General features: G+C 45.8%; 1 protein-coding gene across 1 annotated transcript in view; it reads left to right on the top strand.

Moving 5' to 3' along the window:
- SAAL1 (serum amyloid A like 1) overlaps positions 1–27,512 on the top strand; it is a 165,567-nt gene that overhangs the window by 89,699 nt on the left and 48,356 nt on the right. The window contains exon 2 of the mRNA XM_073604111.1: positions 25,605–25,765. Coding sequence (XP_073460212.1) covers positions 25,605–25,765 — 161 coding nt within the window. The remainder of the gene's footprint in view (positions 1–25,604; positions 25,766–27,512) is intronic.

The raw sequence follows: 27,512 nt of genomic DNA, 5'->3' as shown, positions 1-27,512 counted from the left end.
TATGTTAGTCTATGGCTTCATGCCCACCTAGGCGTTTTTGAGCTGCAAGTGGCATAGGCGTTTTTAAGCTGTAAAAAAAAAACCCAGGACCAGTGGGTTCTGAGAGACGTTTTTCAGCTGTAAAAACGCTCTAACGCTCAAAAACGTCATTCACCAACGTTTTTTAGCGTTTTTGATCCATTGAAAAAAAAAAAATTTTTGAAAAAAAAAAAAACGCTCAAAAACGCTAACGCATCAAGTGTGTGGTAGAGTGACAGGAGCAAGCAGGGAGAAGTGGGTGAGTTTTTTTTTTTTTTTTTTTTTTTTTAAATCGGCCTAAAATATATGCCACAAAAATCGGCATCATATATCGGCCATTGGCCGCCGCAATTTCTAAATATCGGCATCGGCCAGAAAAAAAACCCCATATCGGTCGACCTCTAGTTCAGACGCAAACGTTTTCCACGTTTCAGACGCCACACGTTTTAGCCACGTTTGCGTTTATAAGTGTTTTTAAAGGAACCCTATTTTTTGGACCAGAAAACACAGAAATATGATGGTAAACTGCAGCAGAGAATGACATTTTGTGACCCAAATTTGGGGCCCCGTATCTCGGGGTTACTTGGTGCTAGGAACCCCGAATTTGGTGTGCAAACACAGTGGATCTAGCCCTACAACATAAAGTTGGGGTTCCTAGCACCAAGTGGCCCTGAGATACGGGGCCCCAAAGTCGGGTCGCAAAATGTCATTCTCTCCAGCAGTTAAAATTTTATCATGCTTTCTGAGCTTGGCGAGGGTCTTTGTTATCTTAACTAAACGCTTCTAGACGCAAACGCGGTAAAACGCCGCTAAACGGGCGTTTCTAAACACTGGTTTCAGCTTTTAAGAACATTGTTCAGCAGAGTTTGCACCGGCGTCTCGTGTGCATGAAGCCTTACTGTGAAATTGTGTGAAGGCATCAATGCAGTAAGTTTACTAAAAATGTAAATATTCCAGAATATACAGCCTCATGCTACATAACTAAGCTCCATTTCATGCTGAATAAACTCAATTATTAATCCTATCTTAAATAGAAAAATATCCTTAGATAGATTTTTTTACTCCAAAAGCATTTTATTAAAATACATTTGAAAAAAAAAAAAAAAGGCTTTTTAAATAAAAAAAAAAAAAAAATCTGATTTAAATGAAAAAAAAAATCCGATTTTATTTATTTATTTTTTATTTATTTTTTTTGTTAATCATTGATTTATTGGCACCCTTTATTTCAATTATCAAGTTGCTCAGATCCCTGCTTTAAAAGTGTCAGCTCCCGTGTTTCCCTTTCTTCACAGGTTCTCTTTTAAAAGCCTCAGTTGCTGGAATAGTTAGACAAGCCGGGATTGTTGTAACATTGACCTAATGAAATCTTCAGTGGTTGATAGATTGTGGAACTGGAGAGAACTGTGAACTGTTATCTTCTTATGGTGACTTTCTAGATTGTGCAGCCGCCGCTTCCTACTCCTCTTCACTGCAAAGTTAAAAATGCAAATAATTAATTTTCATATCACATACAATTTTATTTCATCTTAGAGCAGTTTGCCCCCTAAACGAATATTTCAGATGTGGGTGGTGGATGTTTGCAGCTTGTTTCATAGCCAAAATCTGTGTTTTATAGAAAAATGTTCAGAGTGATTTGTTCACTTGGTTGGGGGGGGGGGGGGCTTTCAGAGTGGCCCCATTCACTTAAATGGATTGGGTTCGGCAGGTGAAACATGCATGGAACATGACAAGGGGGTATTTTTCTTGCTTTGGCACCATATCATGTGTACACCCCCGGCTGTACATCCCCTGACCACAAGGTGGTCAGGGGATGGTAAAAGTGTGGCCCTCCCAACTAGTGGGGTGCTAGTGTGAGTGAGCCCTTAAAGTTGTTCTAGAGGCAGAAGGTTCTTTACCTTAATTCATTCTATTCATTACTGTAAAAAAAAAAAAAAACCTTCTGCATGCGGCTCCCCCTTATACTTACCTGAGCCCAATCTCGATCCAGTGATGTGCATGAGAGCATAGGCTCTCTCCCGCCTCATTGTCTCAGAGGCAGCAGCGCAAACCATTGGCTCCCGCTGCTGTCAATCATCCCCAGTAAAGGGGGAGCTGGGGGGAATGTGCATACTTACTAACATGTTGGTCCCAGTCTCCAGGACATAGTTAACACCCTCCAAAGTCTGCTTTAGGCCTTGCCTAGTGATTGAATGTTCCCACATGGACCTTCCCACTTAGCAGAGTTGCCCACTCAAACCCCGCCTCTTTTGTGAGGATTTCTCACTCCTGGTTCCTAATCACCGTCACAAACATTTTATGAAGGGTGACGCCGTGATCTTGGGACCTGGCCTGGTGCAGAACTTCATCGGCCCTGAGCTTCAAGATCTCAGCCAGTTTTGGACAGTTGGCGTCCATCTACATGTTTTGGGAAACTGATGGAAAGGAATTGGCACTGGACAGTCTTTCAAAAAGTTTACTGGCTCTGGTTAGGTGACATGAAACCAGGGCCGTCTTCCAAGGAGAATGGAATGCTTCTCAGAACTTATACCAACACAAGGCATTCATTAAGGAGTCCAACACGGTTCACAACACTCTCCCCCCTTCATCAGGGCTCAGTAATGTTTTCAAGGGTTTAAATGGACTTTAGTTTGTTTCAGCTGTTTCACTGGCATAATTCTGCCTAGGGATGCACTTTAAATTTTGGCAGCCGAAAAAAAAAAATGCGAAAGTAAAATATTGCCAAAAATGGGGCGGGACTGCCCTGCCCCTGGTGCCACCCATTGCGGGGGTGTCATCCTGGCTCGCCCCAGTCCTCCCTCCTCTTCTTCTCCCTCCCCCCCCCCTTTCTCTCTCCCTTAGAGCGGCGATCTCCGTGTGTCACGGAGCTGAATTGCACGAGCCACAGTAACAATGTCTCGCCTCCTATGACAGACAGCACAGTGATCCAAAGGTGGGACATTGAATCAGCGTGACGCAATCACGTGGCGGGACATTGTTACTGCAGCCCGGGCAATAAAAATACAGCTCCGTGACACACGGAGATCGCCGCCCTGATCCAGGCACTGGTGAGGCTACATGACGAGCACTGGTGAGGCCGCATCTGACGGGCACTGGTGAGGCCGCATCTGACGGGCACTGGTGAGGCCGCATCTGACGGGCACTGGTGAGGCCGCATCTGACGGGCACTGGTGAGGCCGCATCTGACGGGCACTGGTGAGGCTGCATCTGACGGGCACTGGTGAGGCTGCATCTGACGGGCACTGGTGAGGCTGCATCTGACGGGCACTGGTGAGGCCGCATCTGACGGGCACTGGTGAGGCCGCATTGATCTCTTGTATCAGATGGCTAGAGACTGTGGACATGATACAAGAGATGGTCAGAGACTGCAAACTGCATTTTTCTTGAGCTTTTCTTCCTCTAAAGGTGCCAATAATGGCCAACAATACATTCATATTAATTTAAATTGATGATATTAATTAAAAAGTCGAATATAATACAATTGTATATAAAAATATAAAGATTTTTTAAAAACTGTCATTTTCAGTTTCGGCACCAAAATTTTTATTCGGTGCACGTGCACCCCTAATTCTGCCCCATCTGCTTCCCTGCAAGTAAGTTTTAAGTAGTGGTGCACTGAAACCTAAACTTCAGGATGCACTTGGCCGAAAAATGAAACCAAAATAATTTTTTTTTTTTAGACTTTTTAATTAATAGTTACCGTATTTATCGGTGTATAACACACCCTTTTTTTTACCCTGAAAATAGTGGGTAGAACCGTGCCTGCGTGTTATACGCCAATATCTGTTTTTTTTACCAACAGGGGGTGGGGATTGGGTGATCCGCCCCGGGTGCCACCTATGGGAGGGTGTCAGGCCGTCCCGCCTCTCCTGGCCGTGGGACAACGCTGCCAGTAAACTCTTAAAGTGGTTGTAAACCCTTACAGACCACTTTCACCTACAACTAAGCCTAGATTAAGGCTTACCTGTAGGTCCAAGAAATATCTCCTAAACCTACACGGTTTAGGAGATATTTGCAAAAAGACAGGCACTGATGTCTACGGCAGCCGTTAGTGGTGGCTCCCACACGCGTGCGCGGGAGTGACTGGCCGGAGCCGCGATACCCGGAAGGAAGATGGAGGCTTCGTGGAAGAAGGGACAGCGGTGACATCGCAGGCTCCTGTGTCAGGTAAGTGACACATAATGGGCTACTATGCGATGCATAGTAGCCCATTATGTTTTACCTTTGCAGGGAAACAAAGAGGAAGTAAACCCATTAGAGTTTACTTCCTCCTTTAAGTTCAGAAAACATTACTGCCAGCCCTTTGTCATATACCGCTCCTCCTTTGTAACTCTCAATGTAAATCTAAGCCTCCGAATCCCTTAATTAACGCTACTCTTGTGGCTGGCCTCCTCCTCCCGCTCCGCCGCCTCCTCGTGTGTAGCTTTTGATTGGAGGAAGAGCGGTCAATGAAAGAGAGGAGAGCAGTCACATGAAAGAGAGGAGAGCAGTCACATGACCGGGTCCATGAGAGAGAGCGGCATTAATGGAGGTATTTAGAAGCTTTGATTTACAATGAGAGTGACACAGGAGGAGCGGTGTATGAGAAGGGGCTGACAGTGTGAAGTTTTCTTAACTTTAGAGTATGCTTGCAGCACTGTATCTGTCCCAGCGCTGGGAGTGCAGGGGGGGGGGTTATAATGAAAGGGGGCTGTGTGTTATACAGGGGGCGGGGGTCTGTGCACTGTGCAGGGGGTCTGTGCACTGTGCGGGGGGGGGGGGGGGGGCAGGGCTGTGTAAGGTTTTTTTTCTTGAAGCTTCCCTCTTAAAGTTAAGGTGCGTTTTATACGCTGATATATACGGTAATTAATTTTGTGTTTTTTAAAAAAAAACACAAGCAAAGCTCAAAAAATGCATCCCTTTAAATTCTATGTATGTCTTCACACTGGTCCTTTGCGCTTTTGTTGCGGTGTAATGCACCTCCCTATTGAAATGCACTTAAAACTTGGCAAAAATGCATAAAAAACGCACCCATGTTGGGGTTTTGATGTAGTTTTTGAGTCACATGACCTATGAAAATCTCGGTAAAATAGTGTGCGTTTTTCGGTGGCCATTATGCGCACCTTTTTTTAATCGAGAAAACACCCTATTTTTGGCCAATAATTTGCGGTGGCCAATATATCGGTGCATCCCTAAGTTTAAGATTTATGTGGGATCTGCTTCCCTGAGTCCATTTAAGCACTTGCAAACATTACTGAGCCCAGATGAAAAGGACATGTCTTGTCCCTAAAAAACGCGCTGGCTGTTTGTGACTCATTAACTCCAGCGCTATATATTGCGTACTTACATTGGGCCAGCTGGGCTCAATGTAAGTTGGCATACATTATGTGATACCTGAATGCCATCTGTGTCAGTTGTAAATCAATGTAGTACCCCAAGCTACTGCAGTGATGGCTGTGATCATCTGGGTGCCCAATTGCTGCCATTATACGTAGTAACCACAGGGGGTTGCTTAGAAACACATTTTGACAGTTTTTTTTGTAGGAAACGTAATATTACCTTTCATATTCCTCGTTTCTTCCACGCATTCCTCCTCTAGAAGATCCATGTCTTCCTGAACCTCCAGACCCTCCAAAAGAGCCAGACCCCTTTCCTAGACCAGACAGAAAGTTTCCTTGTCCTCCACCTCCCAATATGCCAGCCCCCTTTCCTAGACAAGGCAGCAAGTTTTGTAGTCCTCCACCTCCCGATGGGCCAAACCTCTTTCCTTGACCAGATGGTTGGTTTTGTTGTCTTCCACCTCCCGATGAGCCAAACCTCTTTCCTTGACCTGATGGTTGGTATTGTTGTCTTCCACCTCCTGATGAGCCAAACCTCTTTCCTTGACCTGATGGTTGGTTTTGTTGTCTTCCACCTCCCGATGAGCCACATCTCTTTCCTTGACAAGACTGTTGGTTTTGTTGTCTTCTTCCTCCTGATGAACCGCTTCTCTTTCCTTGACAAGACGGTTGATTTTGTCGACTTTCTCTTCCAGACATTTGGCTGTTCCCAGTAAGTCTGTTTTGCAGATTTCCTAATGGCAGCCCAAACATGCTGCCGAGACCTCCAAGCAGTTTGAGCAGACCATTTCCTGAATCACCAGCTTCACCATCCCCAAAGCCTTGATATAAACCAAACATCTGGCCTAGTCCTGCGAGCTTACTGAACATATGTTGCGGTGATATGCCATGCTCTTCAGCCAGGCCTAAAAGCTTGCTTTCTAATTCTTCTGGCAATAGGCCTAATTTCTGGGCAAAGCCTGAGAGTAGATTTTGCAGTCCATGTTCAATACCATTATTTTCAAATCTTCTATGCGTCTTAGGCATTTCATCAATGGTTTCGGACATCTGAGACTCTCCTGAGGAACCTTAAGGATGGTGAGAAACTGTTGTCATTTAAGTACATATAGAATAACTGAAATATATATTATAAGGCCAAAAGTTTGTGGAGATCTGATGGTCTATGTGAGCTTTTTCAACATCCCATTCAAATTCCATGGGTGTTAATATAAAGTAGCCTCCACTTTTCTGAGAAGACTTTCTACTTAAAGTGGTTGTAAACCCTTACATATACCCAGTGAAGTGATTGACCTTAGGTGATGCACAGAGATGAAACAAATCTTCCTTCATTAGTTGTACCTGTTTATCTGTAGCTGTCTTTGCCCCATATCCATTCAAAGTAGGGGGCGGAGAGCTCTGAGAGCTGATTGGAAGGAAGAGACATGCCCCCATTCACACAGCACATAGGAACAGAGCTGAGGCTGTCAATCAGCTGGACCTCCCTCCCCATCACCATTTTTCTCTTGGTGTCAGGAAAATTCATCAGAAGTGACTCATGCAGATAGCAGAGGAATTGGGGAAGTGGACAGTTACGTAGTGTTTTGGACTAAGACAAGTACACACTATAGAGGGATATGCTGGGTTCATATTTCATGTCTGAGGTTTACAATCACTTTAAGTTCTTCCCCACCAAACTGGTCAAACCCAAGTTTTTTTTTTTTTTTTTTGGAGCTGGCTTTGTACACAGGGTCACAGTCGTGCTGGCACAACAGAATAGGATCTTCCCAAACTATTCCAACAAGGTTGGAAGCATATACAGTGGGGTCGGAAAGTATTCAGACCCCCTTTAACATTTTTTACGCTTTGTTATATTGCAGCCATTTGCTAAAATCATTTAAGTTCATTTTTTTTCCTCATTAATGTACACACAGCACCCCATATTGACAGAAAAACAGAATTGTTGACATTCTTGCAGATTTATTAACCGCTTCAATACCGGGCATTTTCACCCCCTCCCTTCCCAGACCAATTTTTAGTTTTCAGCACTGTCGCACTTTAAACGACAATTGCGCGGTCGTGCGACGTTGTACCCAAACAAAATTGATGTCCTTTTTTCCCCACAAATAGAGCTTTCTTTTGGTGGTATTTGATCACCTCTGCGGTTTTTATTTTTTGCGCTATAAACAAAAGAAGAGCAACAATTTTGAAAAAAACACTATTTTTTACTTTTTGCTATAATAAATATCCCAATTTGAAAAAAACAAAACAAATTTTTTCCTCAGTTTCAGCCGATACGTATTCTTCTACATATTTTTGGTAAAAAAAATAGCAATAAGCGTATATTGATTGGTTTGCGCAAAAGTTATAGCGTCTACAAAATACGGGATAGATTTTATGGCATTTTAAAAAAAAATTTATTTATTTTTTTTTACTAGTAATGGAGGCTATCTGCGATTTTTTTCGTGACTGCGACATTATCGGACACTTTTGACACATTTTTGGGACCATTCACATTTATACAGCGATCAATGCTATAAAATTGCATTGGTTACTGTATAAATGTGACAGGCAGGGAAGGGGTTAACCACTAGGGGGACACGAGGGGTTAAATATGTTTCCTAGGAGAGTGATTCTAACTGTAGGGGGTGGAGACTCACAAGGGGAGGAGACCGATCGGTGTTCCTCTGTACTGGGAACACAGATCGGTCTCCTCTCACCTGACAGGACGTGGATCTGTGTGCAGGGGTCTCAAACTGGCGGCCCTCCAGCTGTTGCGAAACTACAAGTCCCATCATGCTTCTGCCTGTGGGAGTCATGCTTGTAACTGTCAACCTTGCAATGCCTCGTGGGAATTGTAGTTTTGCAACAGCTGGAGGGCCGCCAGTTTGAGACCCTTGGTTTACACACACAGATCCACGGTCCTGTTCGGTTAACGGGCAATCGTGGGTGCCCGGCGGCAACCGCGGCCGCCGGGCACACGCACTGGGTCCGGAGCAATGCCGCGGTGCGCGCGCCCCCTAGGCGGCCGGGTAGCCCAGGACGTCATATGACGGCCACCCAGGATGGGAGATCCCATCTCAGGCCGTAATTTGACTATGGGCGGGTAGTGAAGTGGTTAAAAGAAAAACTGAAATATCACATGGTCTTAAGTATTCAGACCCTTTGCTGTGACACTCATATATTTAACTCAGGTGCTGTCCATTTCTTCTGATCTTCCTTGAGATGGTTCTACATCTTCATTTAAGTCCAGCTGTGTTTGATTATACTGATTGGACTTGATTAGGAAAGCCACACACCTGTCTATATAAGACCATAGAGCTCACAGTGCATGTCAGAGCAAATGAGAATCATGAGGTCAAAGGAACAGCCTGAAGAACTCAGAGACAGAATTGTGGCACAGATCTGGCCAAGGTTACCAAAAAAATTCTGCTGCACTTAAGGTTCCTAAGAGCACAGTGGCCTCTATAATCCTTAAATGGAAGAGGTTTGGGACAACCAGAACCCTTCCTAGAGCTGGCCGTCCTGCCAAACTAAGCTATCGGGGGAGAAGAGCCTTGGTGAGAGAGGTAAAGAAAAACCCAAAGATCGCTGTGGCTGAGCTCCAGAGATTCAGTCGGGAGATGGGAGAAAGTTGTAGAAAGTCAACCATCCCTGCAGCCCTCCACCAGTCGGGGCTTTATGGCAGAGTGGCCCGACGGAAGCCTCTCCTCAGTGCAAGACACATGAAAGCCTGCATGGAGTTTGCTAAAAAAAAAACACCTGAAGGATGACAAGATGGTGAGAAAAAAGATTCTTTAGTCTGATGAGACCAAGATAGAACTTTTTGACCTTAATTCTAAGCGGTATGTGTGGAGAAAACCAGGCACTGCTCATCACCTGTCCAATACAGTCCCAACAGTGAAGCATGGTGGTGGCAGCGTCATGCTGTGGGGGTGTTTTTCAGCTGCAGGGACAGGACGACTGGTTGCAATCGAGGGAAAGATGAATGCGGCCAAGTACAGGGATCTCCTGGACAAAAACCTCCAGACTGCTCAGGACCTCAGACTGGACCGAAGGTTTATCTTCCAACAAGACAATGACCCTAAGCACACAGCTAAAATAACGAAGGAGTGGCTTCGCAACAACTCCGTGACTGTTCTTGAATGGCCCAGCCAATTGAGCATCTCTGGAGAGACCTAAAAATGGCCGTCCACCAACGTTTACCATCCAACCTGACAGAACTGGAGAGGATCTGCAAGGAGGAATGGCAGAGGATCCCCAAATCCAGGTGTGAAAAACTTGTAGCATCTTTCCCAAAAAGACTCATGGCTGTATTAGATCAAAAGGGGCTTCTACTAAATACTGAGCAAAGGGTCTGAATACTTTAGGACCATGTGATATTTTAGTTTTTCTTTTTTTAAAAATCTTCAAAAATGTCAACAATTCTGTGTTTTTTTGTCAATATGAGGTGCTGTGTGTACATTAATGAGGGAAAAAATGAACTGAAATGATTTTAGCAAATGGCTGCAATATAACAAAGAGTGAAAAATTTAAGGGGGTCTGAATACTTTCCATCCCCACTGTAGTTTTCTAAAAATGTCTTTGTATGCTATTGTAATAACAGTACCCATCGATGGAAATACCCAGAATCCATAATCTGGAGGGGTGTCCATGTCCACATACTTTTGGCCATATGGTAGGTGTGGTGGTAAAGTGTGCTACAGTCTCTTTGACTATACTTATCAATTTATCTCTACAATATTATTATAGAAGACCAGAAGTTTCTATGTGAACCATTGCCCTGAAATTCTGTAACGTACTTTACGAAGGCTAGAAGAAATTGTACCTAGTGTTGGAAAAATGGACACCAGATGATGACTTAATGTTTATCTAAAGCCAAAACTTTTTTTTTTTTCTTTTGGATATAGAAAGAGAGAGTTAGAACCCTTGTTGGGTCTTTTCCCCTCTGTTGCTGTGATTTCCCTCCATTTGTCCTGGAGACAGAATAGGAAAAGAGGGTAACTCTTCTGTTAGCTGTCACTTTCAAAAGTGTGCCCATTGGATGATACCCCCCAAAGGCAGCTTCACAGCGCCCCAGTGTGGTCCTACTGCTCTTAGGGCAGTTTTTGTGGTGGTTAGCTGTGCTTTCCCAGTGACTTTCAGATTTACCTCAAACTAAATGGTGGAAAGTTCAAAACTAATTTTCGTATTATTTTACTGAAAGGGTAGCTGATGTTTGGAATAAACTCTCAGCAGAGGTAGTGCAGTAGATGACTTCAAACATGCTTGGAACAATCCTAGATCTCAACTCAGAGAAAAAAAGTAAAAACAAAACAAAAAAAATAACCACACAAGGAAAAAAAGAAAAAATTACTAAACATGTATAAAAAAAACAAAAATCGTGCAGACTCAATGGACTACTCAGTCTTTTTTCTGCCATCACTTTTCTATGCTGCTAGGGTAATTGGCTCCATTCTATACTAGCCCTAGTAAATGTATGTATGCATGTGAGATGGAGAACTAAAGCTGGCCATGGATGGATCAAAATTTGGCTGGTTCAGCAGGAACCGGACGGATTTGGATCCATCTATGGCCATTCATTAGAAGTCATTCTATTGATTGGCTTTTCATGCACAGGCTTGCTGGAAAATGTTCAGTTGATCGGCGCATGCAGCCAATGGGTTACCGAAAAGCAGACTTGATGGACCATTCAGTCTTTTTCCTGCCATCGCTTTTCTGTGTTTCTATGACTTCTATGAGGTCCTCCCGAGGTTTTGGAATGATTTTAGAAAGCGCACCAAACGATGCAGCATGCAGGAGTTTTGGTGTGCTTTCTGAAACCACGTCAAAACCACAGGACCTCAAAGAAGTCTATAGGAAAGCAAAGCTAACCTGTACGAAAAGCACGGGTTAGCTGTGCTTTAGCAAAATCACAGCGGGCAATGTGAAGCTGCCCCAATTTTTCTCTTTCGTTCATTGACAGACGCAGCGCTCCATTATTCAGAACCATAGGGTTATATCGTCCACTACAGGAGTAGGACACTAGGCAGAAAAAAGACTTGGCTACGCCTATGGGCAGTCCTAGATGATATACATCCCCTCTCTGCTATAGGCCTCCAGTTTTTTTTCTGCCTAGTCAGGAGTAAGGACCTAGTTACCTGCTGGGATCTCTGGTCCTGGCAATTTTTTGTTTTTGCTTTTGCAGCTACTTTTTTTTCTCTTGGATTTTTCCCTGTGAGATCTACAATCAACTGCCGGACTGAGGGACGGGCTGGATCCAGTGGTCGATCCAGTGGTCTCCCCAGTCTGGTCACCGGGCGCGTGCAGACCGCAGCTACGCGCTAGGTCGGCTGCAACATAGCATCACTGGATGGGGGCTGGCCCTGCGTGTTAAACGTCTCGCGAGGTCGCATACGGTTCTCGGCCTGTGTCACAGCGTTTCTCATGGCCGACAGCCCCCCCCCCACTTCGCTGGAGGAGGATTTGTCTGGGAGCGTTACCCGCACATTTGCTGGAGTGGTAAGTAAGGGGCCCTTCCTCTCCTTCCCTGGAGTGGTGTGGGGCATGGGTACTCCCTGGGGTGGTTGGTCCCTCCTGGGGTTCACCTCCACATCCCCCCTCCTTCCCCGGGTGGGGCCCAGGCCTCTGGCTTAGGTGCTTCGGACACTCTGTCCACCCCCCTCCTCCCAGGGTTGTCACTATAGGGGGGTACACCTTGGCACGTGATGGTTGGGTGGGTGACCAGGCATCCGCAGATCCGCACCCCCTGCGGTGGCCCTCCACTAATTTAGGCCGCGGCTTTGCGGCCTACCATGCACTCGCGACGGGCGGGCGAAAATTTAGGCCGCAGCGATGTGTGGGGCGGCCCTGCTGCAGGCGGCGGAGGTCGCTGCTTTCCGTTGAGGGCATACGCCCTCCTTCCTCGGCTCTAGCCTGGTCTGGTCCCCCCTGCGGACCTGTGCACTCGCGGCGGGCGGCCAAAAATTTAGGCCGCAGCCTGCTAGTCTGCACGGCCACGCCGGACGCCTTCATGCAGAGGGACGGCGCTGTGGGGGCTCTGAGGGCCACCCCCCCCTTTGGGGGGGTTATTTAAGTGGGCCCTCCGTAGGCGCCCCCTGGGAGAGGCCTTAGTGGATGGTCCCCCCTCGTGAGGGCCTTAGTGGATGCCCCCTGTGAGGGGCCTCAGCCAGTGCCCCTTGTGAAGGGCTCAGTGGTGTCCCCTGTGTGGGGCATCCGTAGGTGCCCCCTGTGCGGGGTCTCAGCCAGTGTCCCTTGTGCGGGGTGTTCGTAGGCTCCCCTTGTGCGGGGTCTCAGCCAGTGCCCCCTGTGCGGGGTGTTCGTAGGCTCCCCTTGTGCGGGGTCTCAGCCAGTGCCAATGGTACCCCCTGTGCGGGGTATCAGGCGCCCCAGTGCGGGGTCTCAGCCGGTGCTTCTTGTGAGGAGCCTGGGTCAGCGCCCCCTGTGCGGGGCCTTGGTCAACATCCCCCGTGTGGGGCCTCGGTGAGGCCCTGTGCGGGGCCTAAGGCGCCGGAGATCTCAGTCAGCGGCCCCCCTGTGTTCTTTGCGCTTTCACTGGTGGCGCTTGGGCATAAATGCTAGTAAATAGCCCCCTCCCCTGCCTTATCAGTCTCGATCCTATGTCTGGCTCTGCCGTCGTGGATGTGGCCCACCTTGCGGGGTTGGTGGCCACACTCCCTGTCCTGTCAGTTATTGAGGTTGATGCTCCACAACTGCAGTGGCGCACAAGAAGGTGCTGGTTGCCTCCCTTATTACATCTGTGTGGGAAACTTTAAAGATGGAGGATGTGGCTGCGGCGGAGGTGCCGGTCCCCTTGGCACCCATAAACTGTCTCGCACGGCAAAAGTGTTCCCTTCTCCCTCCTATTTTGGAATATTTGTTTGTAAAGACTGGGAGTGTCCAAAGTGTCCTTTTGTGGTTCCAAAGACGCTTCGCTGTGAGGTACCCCTTTTGTGGGGTCCCTCCTTAAAGAGTGGACTGTTCCACCAGTAGTGGATCCCCCTGTCTCTAGGTTGCGCAAGGTGACCATGGTAGAGGAGTCTCCGGCTTTTAAGGATCCAGCTGATGTACCTGGAGGGGGAGCATATTCCCTCTGCTTTTGCTGAGTTTGGCGGGCAAGTTGGTCTGGGGGCTGCAGTTTGTATGCGATGCCTCTTGGTTGCTAAGCTCTCTGTTTCTGCAATGGTGCTTAGACATGTATTGGGGCTTAAGTGTTGGTCTGCGGACTGGGCTTCTAAAAAAGCTCTGACTGGGTTACAATTTTAAGGCAATTGTCTTTTTGGGGCTACCCTGGATGACATAGTTACGAGTCTCACAGGAGGGAAGTGTAAATGTCTTCCACAGTCTGAAATGGGGTGGAAAAGGGCCTCGTAGCGGATGCAGTCCTTCTTCTCGGCACGCAATGGACCTGGTCTGGTGACCCGAGAGCGGGGCTCCCTAGACCCACGGACAAGGCATGAAGGCACGCCCTCACCCATGTCCCAGTTTTCCGGCCTTGAACCCCAAAAAAGTTTTTTTCCATTCCAATTGGCGTCTGTCACCCATACTGTTGGCAGTTCTCCTTGGGCTGTGCAAGCCTTGTTGCTTCAGGGTGTGCTTGTCACGGTTCCAGTGGGTACAGAATGGAGTCCTTCCGCACGGTGGTGGCATCCCTTCATCATGGGGACTTTCCACTCCAATACGTGCCCAACACTTCCTCCATTTTACTGTGGGAAAAGAGCATTTTCAGTTTGCGGTGTTGACTTTTGGTCTTGCCTCCACCCCTTGCGTACTCACAAAGGTGTTGGCCCCAGTTCTGGCGTGGTTATGTAAGCGGGGGGATTGCGGTCCTGGGCTGCTTGGATGATCTTCTGCGAGCAGAGTCCTCGGCTACCCTCAGTGGCGACGTAGCTCACTATACAGACCTCAGTTTTCAGTTGGATTCTATACTACCTGAAGTCTGCTCTGGCTCCTTCCAGAAAATTGGATTATCTGGGTCTGACTCTGGTTTCAGCTCTGGCCAGAGTGTTTCTTCCTCTGGACAAACTCCAGAAGTTGCATGCTGCGTTTCAACTACTGTTTTCTCGCAGGTGGGCCTCCCTGCGGTCCTGCAGGTGGGTGTTGGGCCTGATGGTATCTACCTTCAAGGCGGTTCCATTTGCGCAATTCTATACAAGCTCCTTTTCAAGTGAGATCCTGGCGTAAAGTGCCTGAGGTCTCTGGGCTATCAGGTTCGGGTGAAACCAGAAAACCGGGGGTCCCTAGTCTGGTGGCTTTGCGCTCTGGGATTTCGGCAGGGCACATCCTTTCTCCCTTTGTATTGGACAGTGGTCCTCACCAATGCCAGTTGGTCCGGGTGGGGAGGTGTCCTGGGACTGGGTTCTGCTCAGGGTCGTTGGACACTGCAGGAATCCAGACTGCCAATCGATATCCTGGGACTTTGAGCGATCAGACTATTTATGGATTCGGTGGCTCCGGGTACAGATCCAGTCAGATGATGCCACGGCGGTGGTCTATGTCCATCACCAGGGCGGAACGAAGAGTGTGTTTGAGGCCCTGACAGTAGCCAGAATTCTTTGGTGGGCAGAAGGCCTTGTTCCGGCCCCCTCCGCCGTATGCATTCTAGGAGTGGAAAAATGGCAAAAATGTCAGGCGGTTGCTTCCGTCGGCTAATGTTTGGTCCACGGGGTGGTCCCTTCACCAGGACATGTTTCATCAAATATGTCTCCGATAGGCAACTCCTGAGGTAGACCTGTTGGCGTCCCGGCTTAACAGAACAGTACTGAGGTTTCTGGCAAAGTCACGGGCTCCTCTGGTGGGCACTGCAGACGCTCTGTATCACCTAGGACTACCCATAGATGTAGCCAGATCTTCTGCTGCGGCTTTTGCGCAGGATCGAAGCCGAAGGGATTCCAGTCACTCTGGTAGGCCCGGATGGTCTTGTCGGTCTTGGTACGCCGACCTGGTGCGCTTGGTCGCTGATGTCCCTTGGCGACTGCCTCTCAGGGAGGTTCTACTGTCCCAAGGGCCGATCTTCCATCCCGCTTCAGTCGCTGGTTTTTGAAGGCCTGGCTGTTATGAGCCAGGTGCTGAAGTTATGACGCTGCTGAAGACTAGGAAGCCTTCCTCTGGGAAGAATTACCGCCGGACATGGATAGCATACATAACCTGGTGTGAGGCGCTTTCCATTTACCCTTGTTCTTTGTCGGTGGCTCAGATTTCGACCTTCCTTCACGGGGGGTTAAGCAGAACTTAGGCCTTGAGTACCATCAAGGGCCAGGTGTCGGCCTTGGCAGTTTTCTTCAGTTTCCCCTGGTCTTGCACTCTCTGGTGTGTACTCTTAATCAAGGGGTTCGACATCTGCCTCCACCGGTGCGGCCACTTCTACCGCTGTGGGATCTACTCTTGCTGCATTCGGTTCTACAGGAGCCTCCCTTTGAAAATATTCGGGAGGTTCTTCTGCTTGCTCTGTCCCAGAAAGTGGCTTTTTTGGATGCCATCACCTCTGCTCGCAGAGTGTCGGAACTGTAGGCATTACCATGTCATACTCCCTACCTGGTGATCCACAAAGATGAAGTGGTTCTTCACCCTTGTCCGTGGTTCCCCCCTCTGATTCCTTTTGATTAAGGACTTTCTATTGCCTTCCCTGTGTCCCAGGTCAAAATGTCCTAAGTGATTTACCTTTTACATGCCCTGGATGTGTGTGGGCGATTGGGGTGTATTTGGAAGTCATAGGGCCTTTTAGGAAATCAGACTCACTGTTTGTGATCACGGACGGGCCAAAAAGGGGGCTGTCTGCTTCTTCTGCGACCTTTCTAGATGGCTCAGACAGACGATAACTCTGGTCTATTCTATCAGGGGTTGGGTTCCTCCTTTCCCTGTTACAGCGCATTCTACTTGGCTGCTGATTGCTTCTTGGGCCTTCCATCATCAGGCATCAGCTGTGCTGGTTTGCAAGGCGGCCACTTGTTAGTCGGTATACACTTTCACAAAATCTACAACGTGGCTGTGCTGGCATCTGAGGATGCTTCTTTTGGCCGCAAGGTGTTGCAGGCTGCTGTTTAGAGGGTCTATTCCCTCCTTGAAGGGGTATTGTTCAGGTTGGGCTCCAGTTTGTTTCTGTGTTGAGCTCCTGTTACCTGGTTGGGTCTTGTGTTAGCCTTGGGATTTTTCGTTGTCCCACCCCTCATGTTTGGCACTGCTTTGGAACGTCCCTATGGTTCTGAATAATGGAGCGCTGTGTCTGTCAATGAACGAAAAAGAAAATGGGATTTTTGACTTGCCGTATAATCCAATTCTCTGAGTTCATTGACAGACACCGCCCACCCCTCTAAGGAGTTTTGATGCTTCTGACACTGCTTGTTACAAAACCGAAGGCCTATAGCAGAGATGGGGTGTATATCACCTAGGACTGCCCATAGGCGTAGCCAAGTCTTTTTTCTGCCTAATGTCCTACTCCTGTAGAGGGCGATATAACCCTATGGTTCTGAATAATGGAGCGCTGTGTCTGTCAATGAACTCAGAGAAATGGATTTTACGGTAAGTCAAAAATCCCATTTTTGTTCTGCTAACTGTTTTAAATTCCTCATCACTTTCTATCCTTGTGAGAATGGTGACCAAGCTCGGGTGAAACTCCCCAGCTAAAGACACATATAACAATGAAAACCTGAAAAAAGTGGCTCAGCATGCTCCATTGAACATTGCTGCTCAGGGAAAAATATTCATTAGAGCAGTGTTCAGTGGTATGTGGTTTTTTTGTGGGAGGGTTGAAATCTGATTCTCCTGGTGCTACAGTGATGAGGTTTCTGACAGCATCTAGGGAACCTGTGGAGGGGGGGGGGGGTCCCTGGAGGTGGTTGGGGGGTCTCTCAAGGAGGCTGGGGACTTTGCAGGGGCACTGAGACCGGAGGGTACTGCACGGGCAGGGGGGCTCTGTGGCAGGTTGAGGGCACTAGGGAGGGCTGGAGGTTCTTTAGTAGGCTGGGTGGGGGGCACTGCAGGGACTGGGTGGCACTGTGGGGACTAAGGGACACTGTGGTCCACTATTGGGAGGCACTGTGGGAGGTTGGAGGGCACTAAAGGGGCATTGTGGTCCACTGTGGGAAGTTAGAGGGCCCTGTGGGGCTAAGGGGTGTTGTGATCCACTATGGGAGGTACTGTGGGAGGTTAGAGGGCACTGTAGGGGCTAAGGGGCATTGTGGTTCTCTATGGGAGGTTGGGAGGCGCTGTGGGGGCTAAGGGGTGTTGCAGTCCACTATGAAAGGTTGGGAGGCAGTGTGGGAGGTTAGAGGGCACTGTGGTGGCTAATGGGCATTGTGGTCCACTATGGAAGGTTGGGAGGCACTGTGGGAGGTTGGAGGGCACTGTGGGGGCTAAGGGGCATTGTGGTCCACTATGAAAGGTTGAGAGGTGCTGTGGGGGCTAGGGGCATTGTGGTCCACTATGGAAGGTTGTTAGGCACTGTGGGAGGTTGGAGGGCACTGTAGGCGCTAAGGGGCATTGTGGTCCTCTATGGGAGGTTGAGAGGCGCTGTGGGGGGGCTAAGGGGTGTTGCGGTCCACTATGAAAGGTTGGGAGGTTAGAGGGCCCTGTGGTCCACTGTGGAGGGTTGGAGGACACTGTGGGGGCTAAGGGGCATTGTGGTCCACTATGGAAGGTTGGGAGGCAATTTGAGTGGTTAGGGAATCTGCAGCTGGCTGGAGGCCCGGTGGGAAGGAGGCCTTGGCCCAGTGGTTGAGAGTCTACTTTACTGTAGATGATCTCACACTGCAGATACACAGCTATGAGTCTTATGGCACGGGGGTTCTCGGGCACACACGAAGCGCGCTACAGGTTTTCAGGAGGAATTCAAGACAAAAGGTACATGTTTTTTTCGGGCCACAAATTACATTTCTCTAAGACAGAAAATCTTTATTCCTAAGAGTTCAGATCCACGTTTAAAAATGAATGCATTGTCTGGGGGGAAAACGCTACAGGAAAAGTTTTGGCTAAAGCCGGGCTATAAAGTAGATATCTACTATTTATCATAGCTGCATGTCCACTGTTCCCACCACTGGGGATACAGTTTTGGCAGCCCAACTTTGTAAGGCACACCGCTGAAAATTTTTGGTTGAAGTTGGACTTGGAGCTCATATTTTAAGCTATTATTAAAATATTTAAGTTAAAGTAATTTTGTCATGATGTAACTTTCATCATGGAACCATATTTCCAGTAGTAGAACAAATTTCTTCTTTATTCATTACAATTGCTCCTCTGTAACATAAACGTTCCTCATCTGGCGTTTGCTACTTTAATCTTGATGCTTACAATTTTAATTTAATTTTGCAATCCAAATCTTACCTTCATCATCATCATCCTCATCATCCCCCGTGTTCTGTCGCCGAATTGCATAGTTTTCGGTCAAATGTAGATGCACAGCCAGTAACAAAGCGCAGAACAACACGGCCTTCATCATAAACCGGTGTCTGGTAGTCGTTCTAGGAGAACACAAGGTTTAGCTGATGATGCTGTTTCTAGTTGCAAACTTGTCAATAGAGCGGTATTAAAACCCAAAATAAAACATTTATTATATTGCAGCTTACCAATTCTTAGATGTGATGGCTGCATTTGTTTTTTTTTTTTTGTTTGTTTTGGGTTTTTTTAGGCTTTTTCTATTAGTTTTACCAGTAATGCCTCATACACACGATGAGATTATCGAACGAATGATCGTCCCTTTTTTATTGCATGCTGATCTCAGATCGAATTTGATGAGTTTACTAAAGTCACGAAAATTCCCGCACGACAGAAATAAAATTCGGAAGTGATGTCATGTGTTGTATTGCATCTTCGAAACGATAGCTGTGCTGATTAAGCGAAAATCGTACGATCTGGCATCGTACGAAAAAAAATTTCCTGCATGTCCGATAGAATACTATCGAATGAACTGTCCTGATCGGCTCTCGAAAGCTCTGTAATAACGATCCGATTATCATACGATCGCTTCGAAAGCGGTATTTTCCATACGATTTTCTGATCGTGTGTACGGGGCATAAGTCTGTTGTTTTTCGAAAGAGCGAGCTCTCTTGCAGACAAATCAGTGTCAGAGATGAGGCAAGCCATTTACCACCGACAGGGGTGCTTACAATGAACAATTTTTAATTATTTATGTAAAACCTTTATCTCAAAAGCAAACAAACTGCCAATCACAGCACAGAGATCTATGTGTTGGTGAACACAACACGCGGACTCTGGCTGGATTTCTCCCTCCTTTCGGTTACCATTCAGAACTGAAATCAAGGAGAGACCCAGCCAGTTGATTTGTGAGTAAAAAACAGCACACATACACTCCTAGGCCCCTTTCACATGGGGCGGACTCCGTAAAGCGTATCCTTCTCCTCAGCAAGGGATCTCTCCTCGGATCCCTGCTGAGCAGGCGCATGACAGGTCCGTGTCTGCTCCGCTATGCAGAGCGGAGATGGACACAGCCTGTTGTTCTCTATGGGGCAGTCGGATGAAAAAGGACAGCCTGTCATCCGATCCCCCATCCATCAGAGACCAGAGGCTCTAATATATATTAGGTTTGCACCGATACTAGTACCGATACCAAGTATTTGCACAAGTATCGGTACTCATGCAAATGCACCAATACCTGGGCTCTCTGAGCTGTCAGTTGGTCTCCCCAGTGTTAAAGAAGTCCGGTAATTGGAGCTGTCAAAAAAAAAAAAAAACAGCCAGCAATGTTTATTAACAACATTGAAACACTAAAATTAAAAGAAACATTGTTTCTTTTTGTATCTTTTGGTTTCTTCATCTGCAGATCAAAGGGATGAACAAATGTTCCTCTATTTAACTCCTTATTAACCCTTAATTTACTCTAATCAGCCTTAATTAACTCCCTATTCTCCTCCATTTAATTTTTTTTTTTGTTCACGTCTATTTTATAAACAATAAACAATGAGAACTTTTTTTTTTTTTTTTTTTTGCTTTATTAGTGAATATTTTTACACATATATATTAATATATATTTACACATTTCACATTGAAAAAGCGCAAAATTACAAAAAAAATCTATTTAATTTGTAAATAACTTTTCAATGCTTTGTACCATTGCTGACAGCTGAAGTGAAAACAAAACAGTTGCGGTAGGTATCGGTAATTGGTAATCAGCGAGTACTAAAAAAAAAAAGTATTGGTACTCGTTGTAAAAAAATTGGTATTGGTGCATCCCTAATATATACCATATTAGAACAGAAAAAGGTGGGACTTTACATGCACCATGCAGGGTCTAATGAAGACACAAACCATGAAAATTTGTACAAAAAGATAAAGAAAATTTTATTCTACATATATACTCATAAAAGAATAATTAAAAATAGTTACACTAAGTTGTCCAGGGTGGTGTTAACGCAGCTGGAAAATCTGGAGAGATGGCCTACGCGTTTCGCGGGACAGTTGCGCTTCATCAGGACTTCCAGATTATAGCACAAATTATCTATACACTATAAAGAGTTTGTGACCAGCCAGATGGAGATGAAGCCTGGGGAACTCGTGGGGATTGGCTCCGCATCCCCCCCCCCCGACAGAGAAAAACAATCCTGTATGTTAATGACACTTTCAATGAAGGAAACGGGGTTGTCAGGAAACCGGTGTCTCCGTATGGATGGTCGACCATCTACACGGAGACACAGGTGATGCCAATGGATCTATCCTGACAGGTTGGCAGTCCAGATCAACCTTGAAACAACTCTACTCATGATTTTAGGCGTTTTGTTTGATACTCGGGATCTTCAATGAACATTTCCTGCCACAGTTTAGAAAAACACTGGCTAGGCACACATTTAACCCTTTGATCGCCCCAGATGTTAACCCCCTTCCCAACCAATGTCATTTATACAGTGAAAGTGCATATTTTTAGCACTGATCACTTTATTGGGTTCCCAAAAAAAGTGTCAGTGTCCATCGCAATATATCGCAGTCCCCAGTATAATTCATTGATTACCGCCATTGCTAGTAAAAATAAATTAATAAAAGTATCCCATAGTTTTTAGATTCTGTAACTTTTGTGCAAACCAATCAATATACGCTTATTGGGATTTTACCAAAAATATGTCGCAGAATACATATTGTAGAAAAAATTTATTTTTTTACATTTTTTTTTTTTTTTGGCTTTGTTTTATAGCAGAAATTAAAAAATATTATTATTACTTTTTTTCAAAATTGTTGGCCTTTTTTTTTTTTTTTGGTTTTTAGCGCAAAAAATAAAAAACGCAAAAGTGATCAAATACCACCAATAGAAAGCTCTATTTGTGGCAAAAAGGACATCAATTTTATTTGGGTACATCGGCGCACGACCGCGCAATTGTCAGTTAAAATAACGCAGTGCCGTGTCGCAATACGAGCTATTATTTTTTTTAAAGTCCGAACGCGCTTCGCGGGTGTTGTCTCGCAAGACAAGCAGGATTCAAGCCGCTGGGGTGTGCAGTACCGCATTTGGCCAGAAGTGCGGGGGCGCCAGTGACACTCGGAAACACGTGCGGTACTGCATAGACCAGCAATGGCTGTGGATCGGATTATCTGAGTTTCCATTATTTCCGATGGGGAAACTCGCTTTGATATACAAGTGCTTTGGATTACAAGCATTCTTCTGGAATGAATTATGCTCATAATCCAAGGTATTACTTTTATTAGAAAAAAAAAAAAGAACGAATGCAGCCAATCAATTCAATGACGGGTAACCGTCAGTATTACATTTTTTGTTCTTGGGTTTGGATACATTTTATAAAAGATTGTTAAAAATCATCTATACCCTTATAGGATATTGTTTGGTGATTGTAAGTTTTGCAGCACCCTACCTTGTTTTGTAGCTGTCCCGTCAGGAAAGTGGACTTGCTGATCCGCTTGTTTTCTGTAAATGCTGGATGGTCAGAATCCCTTTATAATTTATAATGCTACCAGCGTGGAGGCCAGGCAGTATAAATATAGTTTTATTTTGTTTTGTTTTTTTCTATTGTTACTGTTTGTTTTTTTATGTTATTGGATTTTTTTTTTTTTTTTGTTATATTTATATACAGATTATTTCTCCAGCCCGAAATGTCATGAGATAAATATAAGGTATTCACTTACCTTTTATCTGATTTCGGAGCCGTGCTACAAGTAGCTGGGTGTTTAAATAACTTGTTATCAAGATCAGAATGTTCGAAGTCCCATAAAAGGTCCAGTAAGTCTCCATTACATGGGACATTAAGTCAAAAAAATTAGGCCAATGCATTCCGGTGGCCAGAAAGACCCCCCTTTATCAGGGCTCAAATTCTATTTGGAAATAGTGAATACTGGACAGAAAGCTTCTATTTTATATGACCGGCGTTATGGTGATCTGGGTCACCGGTAAGGCAGCCAGACCGGAAAACCCATATCACCAAAATTAGGCCAATGTGCTCCGGGGCCAGAAATCCCCCTCATCAATATAAAATGGTATGCCTATCCTTTCATATTACTGCTTATTGTCCAGTATTCCCTCTATTTACAAACAGAATCTGAGCCCTGATAAAGGGGTATTTCTGACCCCCCGAAAGGCATGGGCCTCATTTTGGTGCTATGGGTTGCCGGTTTGGCTGCTTTATTGGTGACCCATATCACCACAATGCCCATCATATTAAATGGAAGATTTCTGTCCAGTATTCACTCTATTCGCACATATAATTTGACTCCTGAAAGGTGGAATTTCTGCCCCCCCGAAAAGTGTGGGCCTCAGTTTGGTGATAAGGGTTGCCGGTCTGGCTACCTTACTGGTGACCTTGTATCACCACGATTTTAATTGCAGCTTTATTGTCCAGTTTTCACTCTGTTTATAACCAGAATCCAGTCCCTGATAAAGGGGGGTTTCTGAACTCCAAAGTTCATTGGCCTAATTCCTCGGACTACACTGGGGACCTTCCAGGTTTCTAATTGCCCCCCCCCCCCCTCCCTTTTTTTTCCTACCTTTTGGATCCAGCACTCTACTAGCATATTATGGGGTTGATTTACTAAAACTGGAGAATGGAAAATCTGGTACAGCTGTGCATGGTAGCCAATCGGCTTCAAACTTCAGTTTGTTCAATTAAGCTTTGACAATAAATCCTTGAAGCTCATTGGTGCAGCTCTAATTAGAAACCAATCGGCTTCCAGGATTTGTTGTCAAAGCTTAATTGAACAAACTGAAGTTTGAAGCTGATTGGCCACCATGCACAGCTGCACCAGAGTTTGCACTCTCCAGTTTTAGTAAATCCACCCCTACTGTATATGTTACTAAATATAAGTATGCCATGCCGGACAGTTCTTGGACCAGGTCCCAAGAACCATCCCCCCACCCCCACCCCCAACCACCACCCCCCTCCACTCTTCTGCCTACCCCTTGGACAGCCCTGATGCTGGGGCTGTTAGTTCTATACAAACTTTGTGTCTACAGCATAGCTACATCCAACACCAACAATGGAATACAGTTTCTAATCAATTTTTATCACTATTTACCTATTGCCTACCGGGCACTTTTACCCCCTTTCTGCCCAGGCCAGTTTTCAGCTTTCAGCGCTGTCACATTTTGAATGACAATTGCGCGGTCATACAACACTATACTCATGTGATATTTTTATCTTCGTTTTTTTCACACAAATTGAGCTTTCTTTTGGTGGTACTTAATCACTACTGTTTTTTTTATTTTTTTGGTAAATAAAGGGAAAAAAAAAAAATTTTTTTATTTTTTTAGTTTCTGTTATAAAATGTAGCAAATAAGTAATTTTTCTTCTTCATTGATGTGTGCTGATGAAGCTGCACTGATGGGCACTAATAAGGCAGCACTGATGGGCATTTATGAGGGGGCACTGATAGACGGCAATAATGGGCACCACTGATGGGCACTGATAGGTGACACTGATGAGGAGGCACTGATGGTCAACACTGATTGGGCTGCACTGACAATCGGTGTACATACCACTCTGCTTTCCTTGCGCTGTGCCAGCGCCTGAGGAAAGTACTGCCAATAACCGTCTGTTTACATTGTAATCAGCTGTGATTGGTCCTTTACTCTGATTGGCTGTGTCCGAAAGACACATCGATCACAGGGTGCACCGGTTGCACGCCCCATGGGGTGAGTGGTGCCATGGGGTCAATGGACACCCTCCCGGAACAGAGCTGCGCTGTAGATGTCTTTGGGCTATAGCACAGTAAGGAAGTGGTTAAAGCCGAACTAAACCCAAAAGCAAAGCTTTATTATATTACAGCTTACCAATTCTTAGATGCGATGGCTGCATTCGTTTTCTTTTTTAGGCTTTCTTTCTTCTATTTTTCATCTGGTGATCCAGCCAGCATGTCTGTTGTTTTTCAAAAGAAGAATCTCTCCAGCAGAATGTATCAGTTACAAAGATGAGACAAACTGTTTATCATTGACAGGGGTGCTTACAATGATCAGCTTTTATGTAAAACCTTCATCCCAAAAGAAAGAAAAAAAACTGCTATAACTGATTATAAAGTATTAGCTGGAGTTTGGCTTCAATGAGTGCATTTTAAATCTGCTAGTACATCTAACACTCCCCTCTACCCAGACTGACAATGCTGCTGTGCCTCCTGTTCCCCTTCATCTAGAATAGGGGGCGCTCTAATACAGGAGGCGTGTTACTGGCCAGATCACCCGGGGAAAACAGAGGAGAAAAAAAAGCCTAAAAAAGAAAACGAATGCAGCCACATCTAATGACTGGCAAGCCACAGTATATTACATTTTTTTTTGGTTTTGGGTTTAATAATGCTTTAAATGTATTTTTCAACGTGTATAAGTACCTGACTTGGTACCAACCTCTGTCATTCCTTGTACAGTAGCACTTCTACTAGGAGAGGGAGGGTCAACAGGAGACAAATCAGAATCTGCTCCAACAAGGAACACGCTAACAGGAGGAGAGAGCAATGTGATCAAAGGGATCTGCTGCTGTCCTTCACTGTCCAATCACAGGCTGGGGGGGTGGGGCTGTGACCAAGCCATATTGCTTACCTGCAGTAGAGAGAAGTCAGGTCATTGCTGTCTGGAAGGGCTGTGCAAATCTCAGGAGGTTAACAGAACTTCCAACCCATTGGCAGGTAAACCGACTCCTGTATCTGTATTTCATCTGCTTAAAGTTTAAAAAAATATCAGCGGTGCCAGGGAAGTGTGTTTATTGTCACAGGTCCTCATACCTAATGCTGTGTTGTATAATCTAGATCCGCTTGTCCTCTGAGATGTAAAGTAAAAATATCAGATTTGGGTGGAGATAACCTTTCAGTAGAAGTGAGTTCTTTTTTTTTTTTTTTGTATAGTAAAGTTGTTTTTCTTTCCAGAGAAGGAAAACGGAGATTCCAGTCCAAAACAAGCAGATGACATGGATCGCAACCCGTCCCCTCCGACCAGCGATGACGAAGACGAGCAGCCGGGAGATTGTATCGGGAACACCATGTACAGCAAGCATTGGTTCTTCACCACTCTGACCAAACTTATAGATGTACGTGACATGCGATCTTCTCACATTGTTCCCTCTTCCTCTGGTTACATCACTTTGGGGGTGGCAACTACATGGCAAATGAGGTTCAATGTAGGAAAATGTAAAATAAAAATGCATTTGGGTGGCAAAAATATGAATGCAATCTATACACTGGGGGGGAGAACCTCTGGGGGGATCTAGGATGGAAAAGGACCTGGAGGTCCTAGTAGATGATAGGCTCAGCAATGGCATGCAATGCCAAGCTGCTGCTAACAAAGCAAACAGAATATTGGCATTAAAAAGGGGATCAACTCCAGAGATAAAACGATAATTCTCCCGCTCTACAAGACTCTGGTCCGGCCGCACCTGGACTAAGCTTTCCAGTTCTGAGCACCAGTCCTCAGGAAGGATGTACTGGAAATGGAGCGAGTACAAAGAAGGGCAACAAAGCTAATAAAGGGTCTGGAGGATCTTAGTTATGAGGAAAGGTTGCGAGCTCTGAACTTATTCTCTCTGGAGAAGAGACGCTTGAGAGGGGATATGATTTCAATTTACAAATACTGTACTGGTGACCCCACAATAGGGATAAAACTTTTTCGCGGAAGGGAGTTTAACAAGACTCATGGCCACTCATTAAAATTAGAAGAAAAGAGGTTTAACCTTAAACTACGTAGAGGGTTCTTTACTGTAAGAGCGGCAAGGATGTGGAATTCCCTTCCACAGGCGGTGGTCTCAGCGGGGAGCATCGATAGTTTAAAAAAAAAACTATTAGATAAGCACCTGAACGACCGCAACATACAGGGATATACAATGTAATACTGACACATAATCACACACATGGGTTGGACTTGTGTCTTTTTTTTTACCTCAACTACTACCTTGTTTCCCCAAAAATAAGACCTAGCGTGATTGTCGGTGATGGCTGCAATATAAGCCCTACCCCCCCAAATGAGCCCTACCCTGTTTCCCTGAAAATAAGACCTACAAGGACTTTAACTAGGGCTTATATTGCAGCCATCACCGACAATCATGCTTTTGGGGAAAACCGGGTATGTAAATTTCTTTGGATGGTTCTTTTTATAATAGGTCTCCATACACCCGGGGGCACTTAGCCTTGGCACAAGGGGCTCTGGCGTTTAGCTGTGGGATGAGAGCATAGGTGCCCCATCTATCCCCACTGATGATAACCTATAACAGACCGGACAGCTGGCTGAATGGTGCCCCTAGTGGTCTAAATGCCCAGAACGCACAGTGCTTGCATACCGGGCATCCCTCTCTGGGCGCATACTGCCCTAAACATTGGTACCGCTAGGTGAGTAGTCCCAGCTGCAACAGCTATCAGTCTCCTGTAGAGTTTGATGAGCTGTCAGCAGTAGGTTTGCCCCCTGACAAAGAAATGATCAGTCTATAATTTTAATGGTAGGTTTATTTTAACTGTGAGAGACAGCAATATCCAGAAAAATGCATTTCAAAAAAAGTTATAAATTGATTTGCATTTAAATTAGTGAAATAAGTATTTGATCCCCTCAGTCAGCAAGATTTCTGGCTCCCAGGCGTCTTCTGTACAGGTAACGAGCTGAGATTAGGAGCACTCTCTTAGCCCCCGATTACATCAGCGCGATTTGACAGGTCAAATTGCATGTCAAATTAGAGCTTATTGCCAGTGATGGGAGCGTCCCAATCTGTGCAGCGCCGCACCGATTTCCAAAAGTAGTTCCTGCACTACTTTTGTTGGGGGGGCGATGTCATTTGCAATGCATAGTAGCGC

Source organism: Aquarana catesbeiana, linkage group LG11 (genome assembly GCF_042186555.1).
Source record: "Aquarana catesbeiana isolate 2022-GZ linkage group LG11, ASM4218655v1, whole genome shotgun sequence".
NCBI lineage: Eukaryota > Metazoa > Chordata > Amphibia > Anura > Ranidae > Aquarana > Aquarana catesbeiana.
Note: the sequence above shows the minus strand (reverse complement) of the source record. Positions and strands in the feature narration are given on the sequence as shown.